This window comes from Bemisia tabaci, chromosome 1, assembly GCF_918797505.1.
Source record: "Bemisia tabaci chromosome 1, PGI_BMITA_v3".
In the NCBI taxonomy this organism is placed as follows: Eukaryota; Metazoa; Arthropoda; class Insecta; order Hemiptera; family Aleyrodidae; genus Bemisia; species Bemisia tabaci.
The window spans coordinates 81,570,209-81,584,449 of NC_092793.1; the positions used below are offsets into that span (position 1 = coordinate 81,570,209).

A 14,241-nucleotide genomic window follows, 5' to 3' on the forward strand; every position below is an offset into this window, starting at 1 on the left:
AGATCTGAGAGTTTAAAGCGGGTAATTAAGCGAATTCAAACTATGATACCAACCTGTTTTAATGGCCTCCTGTTGATCCATAGTTCTATTTGGTTGCCTGAATCCATATCTGTTCAGCGATGAATCCAAATCTGATAAACCTCTTTTTGACACAAGTTCCAAGTCTCTCTCTGTAGTGACCCTATAAAAATAAATTCAACATACTCACACACTATGAGATGCATGAGACACTGTACGTATACGGGGTGATCCAAAAGTCCCTTCCACCCCCTCTAACTTTTTACCTAATTGAGGTAAAGATTTGAAACTTGGGGGATATTCCTAGGTCAAAGGGAGCTACTTTTTGGCCCCCCTAAAATTTTCAGGGGGCCCCCCTTGGGGGGGGGGCAACGGCCCCCAACTTTTAATTTTCAAATGGGAAGACCCCCTTTGTGATAGCTCGTTCGAAAGAACGTAAGGAAAGAAAACTTTTCGCGCAAACCCGAAGTCAATATCTCAAACCGTTTCAAAATGGCGGCCGGTTAAAGTTCAAAATGGCCGAAAATTCACACCGGTTATTTGTCGATGGATTTGCGCGAAAATCGGTATGTACGGGTATTTTGACACGGGAAAAACGAATTTGACGTTAGATTTTCAATAAAACCGAAATTTCCAAAATGGCCGCCGGTTAAAGTTTAAAATGGCCGAAAATTGTCACCTCGGTTTTTTGCTGATGGATTTGCCTAAAACTTGGAATTTGAGAGTATTTTGGCATAAGATAAACAAATTTGAACTTAGATTTCTGAAAAATCATTTTTTGGTCATTTTGAACTTCAACCGGCGGCCATTTTGGAAATTTCGGTTTTTTTGAAAATCTAACGTCAAATTCGTTTTTCCCGTGTCAAAATACCCCTACTTACCGATTTTCGCGCAAATCCATCGACAAATAACCGGTGTGAATTTTCGGCCATTTTGAACTTTAACCGGCCGCCATTTTGAAACGGTTTGAGATATTGACTTCGGGTTTGCGCGAAAAGTTTTCTTTCTTTATGCTCTTTCGAACGAGCTATCACAAAGGGGGTCTTCCCATTTGAAAATTAAAAGTTGGGGGCCGTTGCCCCCCCAAGGGGGGCCCCCCTGAAAATTTTAGGGGGGCCAAAAAGTAGCTCCCTTTGACCTAGGAATATCCCCCAAGTTTCAAATCTTTACCTCAATTAGGTAAAAGTTAGAGGGGGTGGAAGGGACTTTTGGATCACCCTGTATATAAAAATAAGTTGATACACTTACATAGGCCCGTCACCCGTTACATACACATACGTCCATAAAATCATTTCATACGAAGTAAACCGCAGTGGCTAAGCCTGAATTCTGCAAGCGTAGTGCGCTAGATTTACTACTTCTGTAATATTTAGTAGCCACTCTTAATTCGTATGTAGTTCTAAAAACATTCTGTCCTTGATTGATATCCGGAGCATATGTGAGCTAAGGGTAAATAATCCAAAATTTACATCTTGCTTACCAAGGAATGAAAACGTGTCCATAAAATCATTTCATACAAAGTAAACCGCAGTGGCTAAGCCTGAATTCTACGAGCGTAGTGCGCTAGATTTACTACTTCTGTAATATTTAGTAGCCACTCTTAATTCGTATGTAGTTCTAAAAACATTCTGTCCTTGATTGATATCCGGAGCATATGTGAGCTAAGGGTAAATCATCCAAAATTTAGATCTTGCTTACCAAGGAATGAATACGTGTTTTCCATCCTTCAACATTTCCTTGAAAATCTCGATCGTGTCCGGCTGCTCTGGTCTGCTTAAATAAATTCCTATTCTGTCTGCTGCTGGATACTAGTGGTAGTTCAAAGAACTGAAAACCCCCCAATTAATATAATGTAGAGTGCAATACTTTTTAAACAGCGAAAATTTTTAAGGTATTTTCATAGTATCAGGTCAGACCGTGGTTCAATTGGATTACATTTTTCCATTAAGATCTAATATCTCTCTATCATTTTTAGACAACATATCGACGGCTTAGGTCCGCAACCACGTATCTCGTTTACGGTTTTTGAAAAACTCCGCCTCTATATTATTTTTCAAATGAGAACAAATTGAGATCATTCCTTGAAGTTTTTGCTGAATTTTCCTCGCCAAAGAAGATAAATCACGGCAAATTTTAAGAATTGCCATTGAGTAGTTTTCCGTTAAAAATTGTAAGTATAACAGGAAGTCTCCGACGTCGCAAACCGAAACACATGGTGGCGGACTTACACCTTCGATATAAGAGGACTTATATGTAACAATAGCGGATGTGAAAAATTACCTTTTCGAAACACATTCAAAAAACTGTTTTGGCATCGAGAAAATTTTGAGAAAATACTTGAGACGTGATCTTCGAGATCTGTACATTATGCCAGAGCCAAACATATTAAATTTTTGTGTGAACAAAATAGTTTTAAGCGTGTTTCGAAAAGGTGATTTTTCACATCCGCCATTGTTACATATAAGGCCTCATATACTATTAGTTTTCCCATACCGCTCGGAGCTTCTATAGATAAAGCAAAAGTAAGTCTGTATTGTAAAATGTAGTCCGTATAGTCGATTCTCGCACGAAGGACCATAACACCATTCCAAGGTTGCAAAATGAACTGAAACATGTGACTTTCTCACAAGAATATAATCGTGTATAATTCGTGTCCAAAATTTTGCTAATTTTGTTGTGTATTTCGAAGAGAAATCAATGAATTTTTCAGTCAGAAACGTTCAATAGTTACCTAGTTAAAATTCAATTTGCGATTGAAAACTATGTTGAATATTTCGTAGTATCTTTGTGAGCAGGGGTTCGATGGAATGACTCCTCAATAACGAAATTTCCCATTGTGCCGTGGTATCGTTTTTGAAGCGGGAATTTCGAAAAACGCAAATTTCTTATGCAAATTGTGAAACAAGGGTGGCAAGTCATTTTTCCTAAAACATTTTTTCCTACTGCAATTTTTCCTAATACTTTTTTCCTACTCGTTTTTTGTTCCATCACAGTTACTCCTACGAGTGAGATGTCCTACTGGCTTTTTTCCTAGGGGCATTTGTCCGAAATTCAATTTTAAAACTAGGGGATCGAGAAAGTAAAAAAACAACATAGGTACCTCACAAGTTAAAATTGTGGCCGCATGCCCGTAAGTAGTGGAGCTTCATCCTCCTCCTTATATTGAGGGTATAGAAGGCTCAGCTTGTAATGTCTCCTGTTCACGCACTTATATTCGGCTCGCTGAGAAAACTTTACTCTTTCTGAAAAATTTCCCTCTACTCTGCTCATGTTTACGTTTCAATTATTATTGAATTATTAGGACAAACACCCTTAGGAAAAAAGCCAGTGGGACATCTCACTCGTAGGACTTACTGTAATAGGACAAAAAACGAGTAGGAAAAAAGTAATAGGAAAACCTGATGTAGGAAAAAAAAAATTAGGAAAAATGACCTAGCACCGAAACAAGAAGTGCATTTCAGACTTTGCCGATACGCTCATCGTAATTTTTGAGACACTTTCTTTGAGTTACAACTCTTATTCTTGCTCTAGTAAAAGTTTGCAACATGCCCATTGTGCGTCTTTATATTCGTAAATTACATCTCAATGCAGGAGTTTTTAATATTATTCACGTTGAATCTCTGCTATTTGTTATTGGTACCCTCACTTTTCTGTATCGCAGTCTATAGAGTAGGTAAATGATGTATGCAAATTTTTCAACACGTACGCACAGGTCACTTTCTAGGCTAAACACACTTAATTTGCGATGAAATTGCAATCAGTTAATAAACCGAAACTGCCGCCGATGGTGATACTGTGCAGATTTAGTGTGAGTACTGTCATTAGTGGTAGTAGCAGTAGCTACTTAGGATAAGTGATGTTCTATGCGTGTGAGGTCTCATCTGTTGGAGGAGTAAACCGAACACCCGACGTCCAAAGCTTCTAAGTTCTCATGAGCTCCTCCGACTCTTTTTTCCTTTTTTGGGAAATTAAATCGCTTATATGAAACTCTTATATTGTGAGAGGTCGATCAATATTTGTCAACTATTTCATTCGGACTTTCGGCGTGTGTTATTCTTGACTAACCTGTTTCCTTATAGATTGATTTTCAAAGAACTTTTCCACTTTACTCATTTTTTCTAACTTGCAATCCAGCTCTGCCATAATTCTCAACCTTTCCGTTGATATCCTACCAGACTGGGCTGAAAAAAAACTCACATGAATACAGTCGCTCCCGCTTTCCTAGGTATTTTTGTCAAATTTTTGTGAGGAGTAGTGCAGGGTTGCCCTAGTCAGGGAATACCGGGAAAACCAGGAAATGCCAGATAATTTTAAAAAGTCAGGGAAAATCTAGAAATGCAAGGGGAAATGATGAAAATGTCATGAAAAAATTATCAAGTCACCTTTATGTCCTTTCGGCAGCGGGTTTGATGTTTTGAACAACCAATTTTGTCCGAAAACTATTTTGAATCATGTCTTTTTAAGCATCTGGCATATCCACAATTGTCAGGTAATTTCACCAAAATGTGCCAGAGAAATCAGGGATATGTCAGGAATTTCATTTTTTAAATTCTATGGCAACCCTGGAGTGATGGATCCAGCTAGATGTGGGATGGGCAGACGAAGGACAAACTCTGAAGTTTGAAAATAATCACTGCATTTTTAACTCTATCTTCCTTCCACCTCACTAAAATTTCACTTAAACTAAGTTTTAGTGTATTTTCCGAAGAAAATACTCTCTTTTAGTAACTTGATTGTGGAGGAAAATGGTTGCGAATTTCGGTCCCTTTCATTTACACCTGCCAATAATTGCAAATATTGTATCAAAATGGCTAGTAAAAATTAAGACTTTCGTAGAATTCGGCACAATTTCAGGCCTAAAATTCATGCTTCATATGCAAAAGAACTTTGAGTGTGATACCTAGAGAGAGTATTTTTAGTTCGATAACCGATGAAATATGCGTAGATATCCCCAACTTTTTAACAAAGAATGAATACATCTGTTGGCTTCCATAATTTCTTCGTCGTGTATCCATTCTTGCGTCACCTAAAATTGAAGGAGAATAAAACGCCAAAAATGCACAGAACCTAGGAGGGTTTAGAGCGAATTTGAAGTATTCTTCATTCACGGTTGATGTTTGATTTTATCATAAAATCTCCGAAAAAGAGTTTTAGGGGTTATCCCCTAAAATCGTGGTACTACCACATTTTGTTGGATGATTTGGGCATTTCCCATTAATTGTGGTAGTACTGCAGCTCAAGTTTGAATTTCCAGTCTGTTATATTTTGGAAAACATGCTGGACCTGAATTGTAACATAAAAATGATTTACATGATTACAATGATTTTTTTTCTGATAATACAGATCGGCCAAAGAGGTTGTTCCAAAAACGCCGATTTTGGCCCCCCCCTGGATTCGGCCCAAACTTTGCTCAGATGTTGTACTAAGTGTCTCCGACGCTTGGGCAAAATTTCAGCCCCCTCGGATAATTAGGGGGGAGGGGGCAGGGGGGCAAAGTTGCAATTTTTTCAAAACTTTAAAAATCGATATCTCGCGAACGGTTTGAGTGTAAGTGTTGCGGTTTGCGCTAAAAAACGTTAAAAAATATTCTCTACACGAATATTGATGCTGTTTGCATGGTTGCGTAATTTATCGTAGTCATAAATCGATTTTTTCGATTTTGGAGGTTCGACTTTTTTTCGTTTTTCGTCTCTCCTCTCCAGGCGATCGTTGCTACGTGAATGAAAACCGGTTGAGGCGATTCTCCATGAAATTCTGCATCTGCTACACTTTGTTTGACCTTGGGGAAACGATTCGTTCGTGAGTTATAGCGATTTTTCTGCGCGTTACCGGTTACGCGCGGGCGGCATATCGGCGGCGCTCCATCCCGCACGGGCGAGGCAGAGGTTGTTTCACCGCTGGGGCCTTATATTCATGCTGTAGGCTGTAATTATCGATATTTTCTCCTCCCCCCACCCTTCCCCTCCAATAAATATTGTTCTAATACTTCGTTATACAGGGTGTCCCAGACCATCCGTAACAGGTCTTTTTCTCGGTTGGTTTAGGTAGTACGAAGTGGGGGACCGCGGGGTTATATAGGGCATTGACCCCAAGGAATCCGAATTTCACGGTCCCGAAACCCCCTATGCCCCCGCTTGGGAGGTAGGTGCCCCCCTTAGGGTCATGATCCCAAAAGTCGGGAGACATTGTGCCTCCCCCTTTTACGCCCCGAGGGTGGCTAGGGGGGCCTCGGGACCATAAAAATCGGATTCCCTGGGGTCGATTACCTGGGAAATCATCTTTTTCCGGAGGGTCTACGTCAATTTGCGCCCAAAAATGATCTCTTCAAAACGGGGACGTCGGCCTCCTCGATAATTTCCCTTTGGTCAAAAATTGACGTAGACCCTCCGGAAAAAGATGATTTCCCAGGTAATCGACCCCAGGGAATCCGATTTTTATGGTCCCGAGGCCCCCCTAGCCACCCTCGGGGCGTAAAAGGGGGAGGCACAATGTCTCCCGACTTTTGGGATCATGACCCTAAGGGGGGCACCTACCTCCCAAGCGGGGGCATAGGGGGTTTCGGGACCGTGAAATTCGGATTCCTTGGGGTCAATTCCCTATATAACCCCGCGGTCCCCCACTTCGTACTAACTAAACCAACCGAGAAAAAGACCTGTTACGGATGGTCTGGGACACCCTGTATAACGAAGTATTAAAACAATATTTATTGGAGGGGAAGGGTGGGGGGAGGAGAAAATATCGATAATTACAGCCTACAGCATGAATATAAGGCCCTAGCGGTGAAACAACCTCTGCCTCGCCCGTGCGGGATGGAGCGCCGCCGATATGCCGCCCGCGCGTAACCGGTAACGCGCAGAAAAATCGCTATAACTCACGAACGAATCGTTTCCCCAAGGTCAAACAAAGTGTAGCAGATGCAGAATTTCATGGAGAATCGCCTCAACCGGTTTCATTCACGTAGCAACGATCGCCTGGAGAGGAGAGACGAAAAACGAAAAAAAGTCGAACCTCCAAAATCGAAAAAATCGATTTATGACTACGATAAATTACGCAACCATGCAAACAGCATCAATATTCGTGTAGAGAATATTTTTTAACGTTTTTTAGCGCAAACCGCAACACTTACACTCAAACCGTTCGCGAGATATCGATTTTTAAAGTTTTGAAAAAATTGCAACTTTGCCCCCCTGCCCCCTCCCCCCTAATTATCCGAGGGGGCTGAAATTTTGCCCAAGCGTCGGGGACACTTAGTACAACATCTGAGCAAAGTTTGGGCCGAATCCAGGGGGGGGCCAAAATCGGCGTTTTTGGAACAACCTCTTTTACTTCTTTGCCATTTCAACATATTGAAATTGTATCTGCCGATAACGTGCGTATAATTTCAAATTGAACGAACAAGTTAACCATGCTGATGGCTAGATGAATAACTAGGCGGCCGATTTCTCTTCTTTCAGTGTTTATGACACAGTTTGACCCTTTCTCTCTCGTGGCTCGCAGTAAATCATGAATTTTAGCAACTTGGATTTCATTACTGAAATGTTTATTTGTTCCGGAAATGTATGCAGATTTTTGCCTAGAATATGCTTAGATCCGAAGTGGAAATAGAAATAAATTAGACTAGCATGCGAAATAAAATAAATCAACGAACCCTCAAAAACGGCGTGTATGGAAATAATCAAAATAGTCAGCACCTTCATGGTCTCAATTATTTAAAACGGAGGCGCATAATGTTATTCTTAAGTATTTACGTCACCAGATTTTTCACAATTCAACACTCGTTACAATTTTCCATTTCTGATTGTTCATGTACCCAGTTGCAATATCTCATTTAATCAAATCTACAATGAACCTGTAGACAATTTTTTTAAACGAAAGATTGGAACTACGTTAGGTCCATAGAACTTAAAAGTATTTTCACCTTCGCTTATGCTGCAATTTCTCAGTACGAAAATGATTGTAAACGCAGTGAAGGAAGTATGATCGCTAAGGAAATGAAACGGAACTTTATCGGCCGCGTTAAAGACGATGTTAGCAATCTCAACACATTTTTAGAAAAAAAAAACAAAAAAAAAACTGTTTTCTCACTTCAACTGGACTACTTTTTGCAATTTGGAACTATAAATTCCAGCCCGGGTTAAAAACAACCTATGTGCCATTAGTTTCCCTATGCACATAAGTGTTTTTCCAGAAGAGCCAGAATTTATAGTTCCAAATTGCAAAATGTTGTCCAACTGAGCCTCAAGCTGTACTTCACTCAGAAACAGATCGACAATTCACGTCACACCCCCACGCATGTCTTCTCTCGATCGCCCACTCAGAATTTATGATTTGCACCGCACTAAGGAATTACTATTTCTGGCTTACTCCTCAAAACAATAATTTGCGAAGGGAACTCATCACGGTACTCACGTCGTTTTTGAAATAAACCTAAAACAGGAGTCACTTTTCCCCGCAAAAATTATATATCAAATTGGTGACGCGGAGTCAAATGTGACAACCGGGAACCGAACTAACTGAAGTCACCGACATGTGATTATATCGATAGATAAACTGGATTGCATTTTGCAAAAAGGAACCAGGAGCATTGCAATGTTGCTAAGATTGTGCGACTTCTTTTGTCTTAGAAGAAAAATCGGATCATCTGTAAACAGTTTCTTTTTTACTCGCTAAAAACCGTAAATTTAAGACAAAATTACCGTGTAAATGTCGTACTTTTTCAAGATTTCAATATTTCTATCGCAAAGGATGAAGTTGCAGAATTTTAGCAACATTGCAATGCTTCTGGTTCCTTTTTGCAAAATGCAATCCAACTAATGATCAAACACAGACGATCGAATGAAAAGTTAAGACAGAATTTTGGAAGAGAGAGAAGTATAAATGAGTGAAAAGAAGAAGTGAATAAGTGTGCCAAACCCGAATAATGACGATCATATTTCGTAGTAGTACTTTTCAAAAACCATACTTATTTATGTAAATTAATAAAAATATTGTTAACAGCAAAACAATTAATTTAAAATATTTTTGAAACTCATAAAAATTAGGATATTCCCTCTCAGTATTATAAGTGGAGGGTGTATCACAGGGTTTCCAGAGGTCTAAAAAACTAGGGGAGAAGTCAGAGAAAGCCAGGGAATGTTATGGAAGTTACTGCCACCGGGAAAATGGTATATTCATATAGGAAAAGTCGGGGAATTTCTCGAGCAGCGTTTAGCCGAAGACAGCGCAATTGAAAGGAGAAAATCTATTGGAAATTTAATTCGAAGGTCAGGGAAAGTCAGGGCGGGCAATATTTTGGAGTCTGAGAAATGCAGAAGAAAGTCAGGGAATCTTAAAAGATTAAAACATTATGGAAACCCTGGTATTAATTTTAGTTAAATATTCTTATGAAACGTGAATGAAAAACTATCAAGTTTCATGTGTGAATTATCTTCTATATTTTTGAACACATATTTTTAACATTATAAAGGCACAACGATAGTCGCATTCATTCTCTAAATATAACGAACTCTTCAAACAATGTGGAATGTGGAAATTGGAATGGCAAACCTAAAAATTAACAACGACAGCAATTTTGACTCCTTGAAATTATTTCATTTCATTCCTCTTCTTAGTTACAAACACGCATGGCTCCTATTTGACTCCTTTGCCACTTCTTTTAAGATGTTTTCATGCGTAGACTGAGGAATAATTGATGAACAAATATCATGGACTGATGACAATATCTGCATCAATATCATTTTCGGTGACAGGAATATTAGGGACAATTTGTTGCCTAAAAGCAATTCCAACCAGAACTGGCGGGCGAACATTCCGTGCTTTCAAGATATATCGGTCGTAGTATCCTTTGCCTTTGCCTAACCTTTTGCCTGTTGCCGTGAAAGCTAGACCAGGTAGAATCATCAGGTCAAGACCTCCTGAAAATAAGATGATTCGATTAAATCAACTGAAAAGCGCACTGGATTAGTTTGAGAGGAAGGGACATACATACTGTCGTGCTAAGGTTGAACGCCGTGTGAATCCTCAGGCGTCGCCTACTCTCCTTTTACAAATCACAAATCTGCAGGAAAATTTGTAAATGTTTTTCTTCCGAATTTTTAGAGGATATTGTTCGTGATTTGAGCTTACGTGACCGAATATTTCAAAGATAAATATTGATAAAGTTTTTCAAGGAAAGCTAAAGAAAATATTTTCCGAGAGGCAATTTGGCAACATTTGAATGCTCATGCGGCGTTTTTCTTCGCACGACAAACACGAGGAGGAAGAGTTGAATTATTCCGTGATTTTATTAGATCTGTTTTTAATTTGAAGAAAATACCTCATCACTGATCCAAGTCAAAGCTTAGTCAGCTAGCGAAGACACTGCCAAGAGCATCCTGAAAAAAAACCCATTGGCTCTAGAGTCCAGATTCTTGAAAACATTGACAAGAAAAAGGACTCTTGATTCAATCAGATTTAAGCTTAAATCAAAAGGAAATCCGCTCAAATTAAGAGACTTGGTTCTTGATTTAAGCTTAAATCTGATTGAATCAAGAGTATTTTTTCTTGTCGATGTTTCTAAGAGTCTGGACTCTAGATCCAATGTGTTTTTTTTTCCAGTGCGTTTTTTTTCGAACGATAATGCTGCCGTGCTGAGAAAGAACGCCGTATGGATAATCGAGAGTTGCCAAATTTTCTTCGATAAAACGTGTATTTTTGAAGAAAGCTTTGGACATTTTTCCTTGGAATTTTTAGGAAATTTAGTTGAAATTGCGAACAAAATTATCTGAATAATTAGAGGGAAAACGTTTACAAATTTTCCCGAAAATTCGTGATTTATAAAAGGAAATTTGGCAACGAATGAAGGCTACGGCGTTTTTCCTTAGCACGGCAGAATAATAAGACATGAGGCACGAACATGACGGGACGACGACGCACGGAGGGCCAGCAGCCAAGTTTAGCCGGACAAAAGTCCTCAGAGGCGCCTGAACTTACTAATATGAGAGAATGTATGTTATTAGGGGTAATTTAGGTCGCTGAATCCATATTTTGGGTTTCTTTTAAGAAATTTTGAAGTTTTTGATGAGAATTATTTAAAAAAATTGCTTTATCAACGGGTAATTAATGGCAATTTTTCACTCAAATCTTCAGAGGTACCTGAGTTTGTTTTGTGTGAAGAAATTGGTTTCTGAGGGTTATTTTGGTGAGTAAATTACAGTTTTGCTTTCTTTGTTCAACATTTTCCAGTTTAAAATTCAAAAAATTTGAAAAATGATGATTTATCTCTGAGTAATATATGGGAATATATGTCGCGTATTTTTCAGCAGAATTAGCATTGCATCTCATCTCGCCCAACGAAAATATTCATAGCCCAGAAAACTGCCGAAAACTGCAAGTGAACCAAAGAAATTCTCAAATTTCAGAGTGTGCTTTTACTTAAAATTGACAATTTGAACCCTTCAGACATGTCCAGAAAATTCAGGAGTCGTTTGCACGTCGCGTATTTTTCAGCGTAATTATAGTATTGAATCTCATCTCGCCCAACGAAAATACTCATTGCTCAGGAAATTGCGAAAAATGCGAGTAAACATAAGAAATTCTAAAATTTCAGAGTGTGTTCTTACACAAAATTGACCATTTGAACCCTCCAGACATGTCCAGAAAATTCAGGAGTCGTCTGCTTGTCGCGTATTTTTTGGCGGAACCAATGAAAATATTGCTTTGAAGAATGCACTTCTTTTGCCAGAAATTAGAAGATAGAAAGGCAAAGCCGGAATAAAACCTTGAATTAGAAAATTTTATTCAGAATCAGTCATAATTTAACCCCAGAAGTCGGGCCGCAATTGTATGGGCATCTATAATAACAATATAAGTAGATTAGCGTAGGATAGCGCCATTATACGGCATGCTTGCAATTTGGCAACACTGCCTTTCATCCATATGAACACATCTACGATAGAATCGATATATATCGAAAATCCTAACCTAGAATCGATTTTCGTTAGTGTATTTACGATGAGAAAGAGCATTGATGCCAACATGCAAGAATCGTCAATGCCTGGCACGTGAGTGATCTAATAAGAAATTAGCATAAAATCCTCGATCTTGCGTCACAAAAAAATTCATAACTCACGGTAAGGCAAGAAAAGGCAAATGAACCAATGAAAATTTAGATGTTTAGGATGTACTGAACCACATGGTAGCGGTCCGTAACCTTACAGATCTTTACAGAAAATTGCAGACCTCTTTAAACCTAAAAATTAGGACATTTTCGTGCCCAGTTTTTAATTTTGTGTACCAGACTATACAATGCACAAAATTGATAAAAATACCTTAAAGTAAAATGAAAACATGTTAATCTAACTTGGTAAAACACTCGTTATGTTGGGAAACACTCGAAGGTTTGTGGAACATAACCTTTTGGATGAGCGTTGAACCAAGCCAGCATACAGGATAAATAAACACACCACGCGCGCTCGGGAAAATCTTGGCATCGCAGTCTTATTAGTGATAAGACCCCCAAACCCAGTGATGTACAGATACTCCATGATATACCTTATCGCTCAGTGGTGTCTATTTTCGAATTTTCCGGACAAGCCAAAATGGACTTTTGTCCAGCTAAATTCGATCCCTGGCCCTCTGTGCGACGTTGTATACACGTAACGCGTAGTCCATTGTTTGTGTCGCATGTTGCATGCGGAGGAATTGAAGGCGTTTTAAACACCGTTTCGACTAGAGTCGATCGCATACAGCCAATCTCCTAACCTAAGGCTCTAAAGCCAGACGCTGCTCGAACTTGATTGAGGCTCCTTCAAGTGTTGTTTAGGGTAATGTAAATCTTCGTATGAGGCACATTCTGTGCGATTTCTCGGTTTCTGGTTCAGGTTTAGGAAATTTCTTTAAAATTTTGACACTCGTTTAGACCAAGTCCTTGAAAGAAGACAGTAAAAGAAGCTTCGCCATTTTCTGTTTTGCATAGCATCGTCATTTTTTTCATTGGAAGTCTCGAGCATTATTTATTAGACAATCATCACGATAGCGAGATGTAAATTCTGGACGATGAGGAATTTTTATTAACTTTTGCAAAGGCAGTATGATAAAGTATGAAATGGAAATGTCACGTTAAATTTTGCAACTGTACTTACTATGAAAAGCAAATACTCTTACCTGAAGCCAAAGCGTCCTCTCTCTCTCTTCAGAAGCGGGCACTTCACGAATACCAAATGAGTTTTTAGGCAGAGTCTTTACTTCCTCTACTGATTCAATCTTCACCATTTCCATGTCATCTCCAGTCAGCTATTTAAACACAGAATGTTTTATGGTTGAATAAGTATGTTTACGTAGGTAGATCCGTATTGCTGAATGACATGCATTCGAATGTGCATTAGTCTACGGGATTATCTAAATCTAACATATCCAAAAAATCGGAAAATGGGTCTTTGACGTCACTCCTCGCCGAAGTTTCAGGTAACACGTTGCCCATGATTCAGTACAAACTAGGCAGATTTGTCGAAATTGGCCTCTGCTCACTCTGTCCAGTCATGAAGACTTTATAGGACTTTTAGGGACTAAAGGAGAAACAGAGGAACTTTCTGAGAATATTTCATGGAAAACCCTTATCATTTCCAAATTACATCTACTCATCAATTCACCGAAAAAGCAGGATTGTAATAATCGGCAATAGCCTACAACTCGCTCCAAATCCACAATTCCACACACTCTTGATAAAATAAAAGCGCCCTTTCGACCGTTTTCATGAAGTGAAATAAAATGTCTTCCGTAAAATTGACTTTTTGGGCATGTTACACCGAGGAAAAAAAGCGGAGTTGTTCACGGAGAAAAAAATAAATATTCATTTATGGTGAATTCAGGGTCCCGCCTTTTTTTTTTTAGCCGTAGGCACAATTAGCGTCAACGAAAACTACGAAAAGCTCTTTCTTGACTTAAATGTTGCATTGTTTTAGAGACCGAACGAATCGTTGCCGCAAACGTTATATTGTTATTACGATTAAACAATTAGTCAAAACCAGACTCCGCCACGAGCATTGTATAGGCAACGATTTCTTTTTACCTTTAGATTATCACATAGGCCGATTCATATGTAATACTGAAAATGTCAAACTTGTTCCCTAGTAAATTTTAAGGGTAAATTCATTGAAAAACAACCTACTAAATGGACCGCATTTAGTAGAAAGGAACTAAGCCATATCAGGTATAACCATTTTGGTGGACAATTTAATTTTCTAC

At 38.9% G+C, this 14,241-nt stretch overlaps 1 protein-coding gene and 1 long non-coding RNA gene across 4 annotated transcripts; both read right to left on the reverse strand.

Moving 5' to 3' along the window:
• Nucleotides 1-49: 49 nt before the first annotated feature.
• LOC140223736 (uncharacterized) lies at nt 50-7,991 on the reverse strand. 3 transcript variants are annotated; one of them, XM_072306584.1, is made up of 4 exons: nt 7,667-7,991; nt 4,084-4,199; nt 1,717-1,845; nt 50-181 (listed from the first exon to the last, which is right to left on the reverse strand). In XM_072306584.1, the coding sequence occupies exons 1-4, from the start codon at nt 7,713-7,715 to the stop codon at nt 86-88; spliced, it is 390 nt and encodes a 129-aa protein (XP_072162685.1). In that variant the 5' UTR covers nt 7,716-7,991; the 3' UTR covers nt 50-85. The 3 variants fall into 3 exon arrangements, with proteins under 3 accessions (XP_072162685.1, XP_072162684.1, XP_072162686.1); XM_072306583.1 differs by lacking the exon at nt 7,667-7,991 and adding an exon at nt 4,919-5,077; XM_072306585.1 differs by lacking the exon at nt 7,667-7,991 and adding an exon at nt 4,919-5,289 and having other exon boundaries at nt 58-211.
• Nucleotides 7,992-9,428: 1,437 nt separating this feature from the next.
• Nucleotides 9,429-13,290, reverse strand: LOC109034783 (uncharacterized). Its single transcript, XR_011900896.1, has 2 exons — nt 13,162-13,290; nt 9,429-9,932 (listed from the first exon to the last, which is right to left on the reverse strand). It is a non-coding gene; the product is annotated as an uncharacterized lncRNA (long non-coding RNA).
• Between the last annotated feature and the right edge of the window lie 951 nt (nt 13,291-14,241).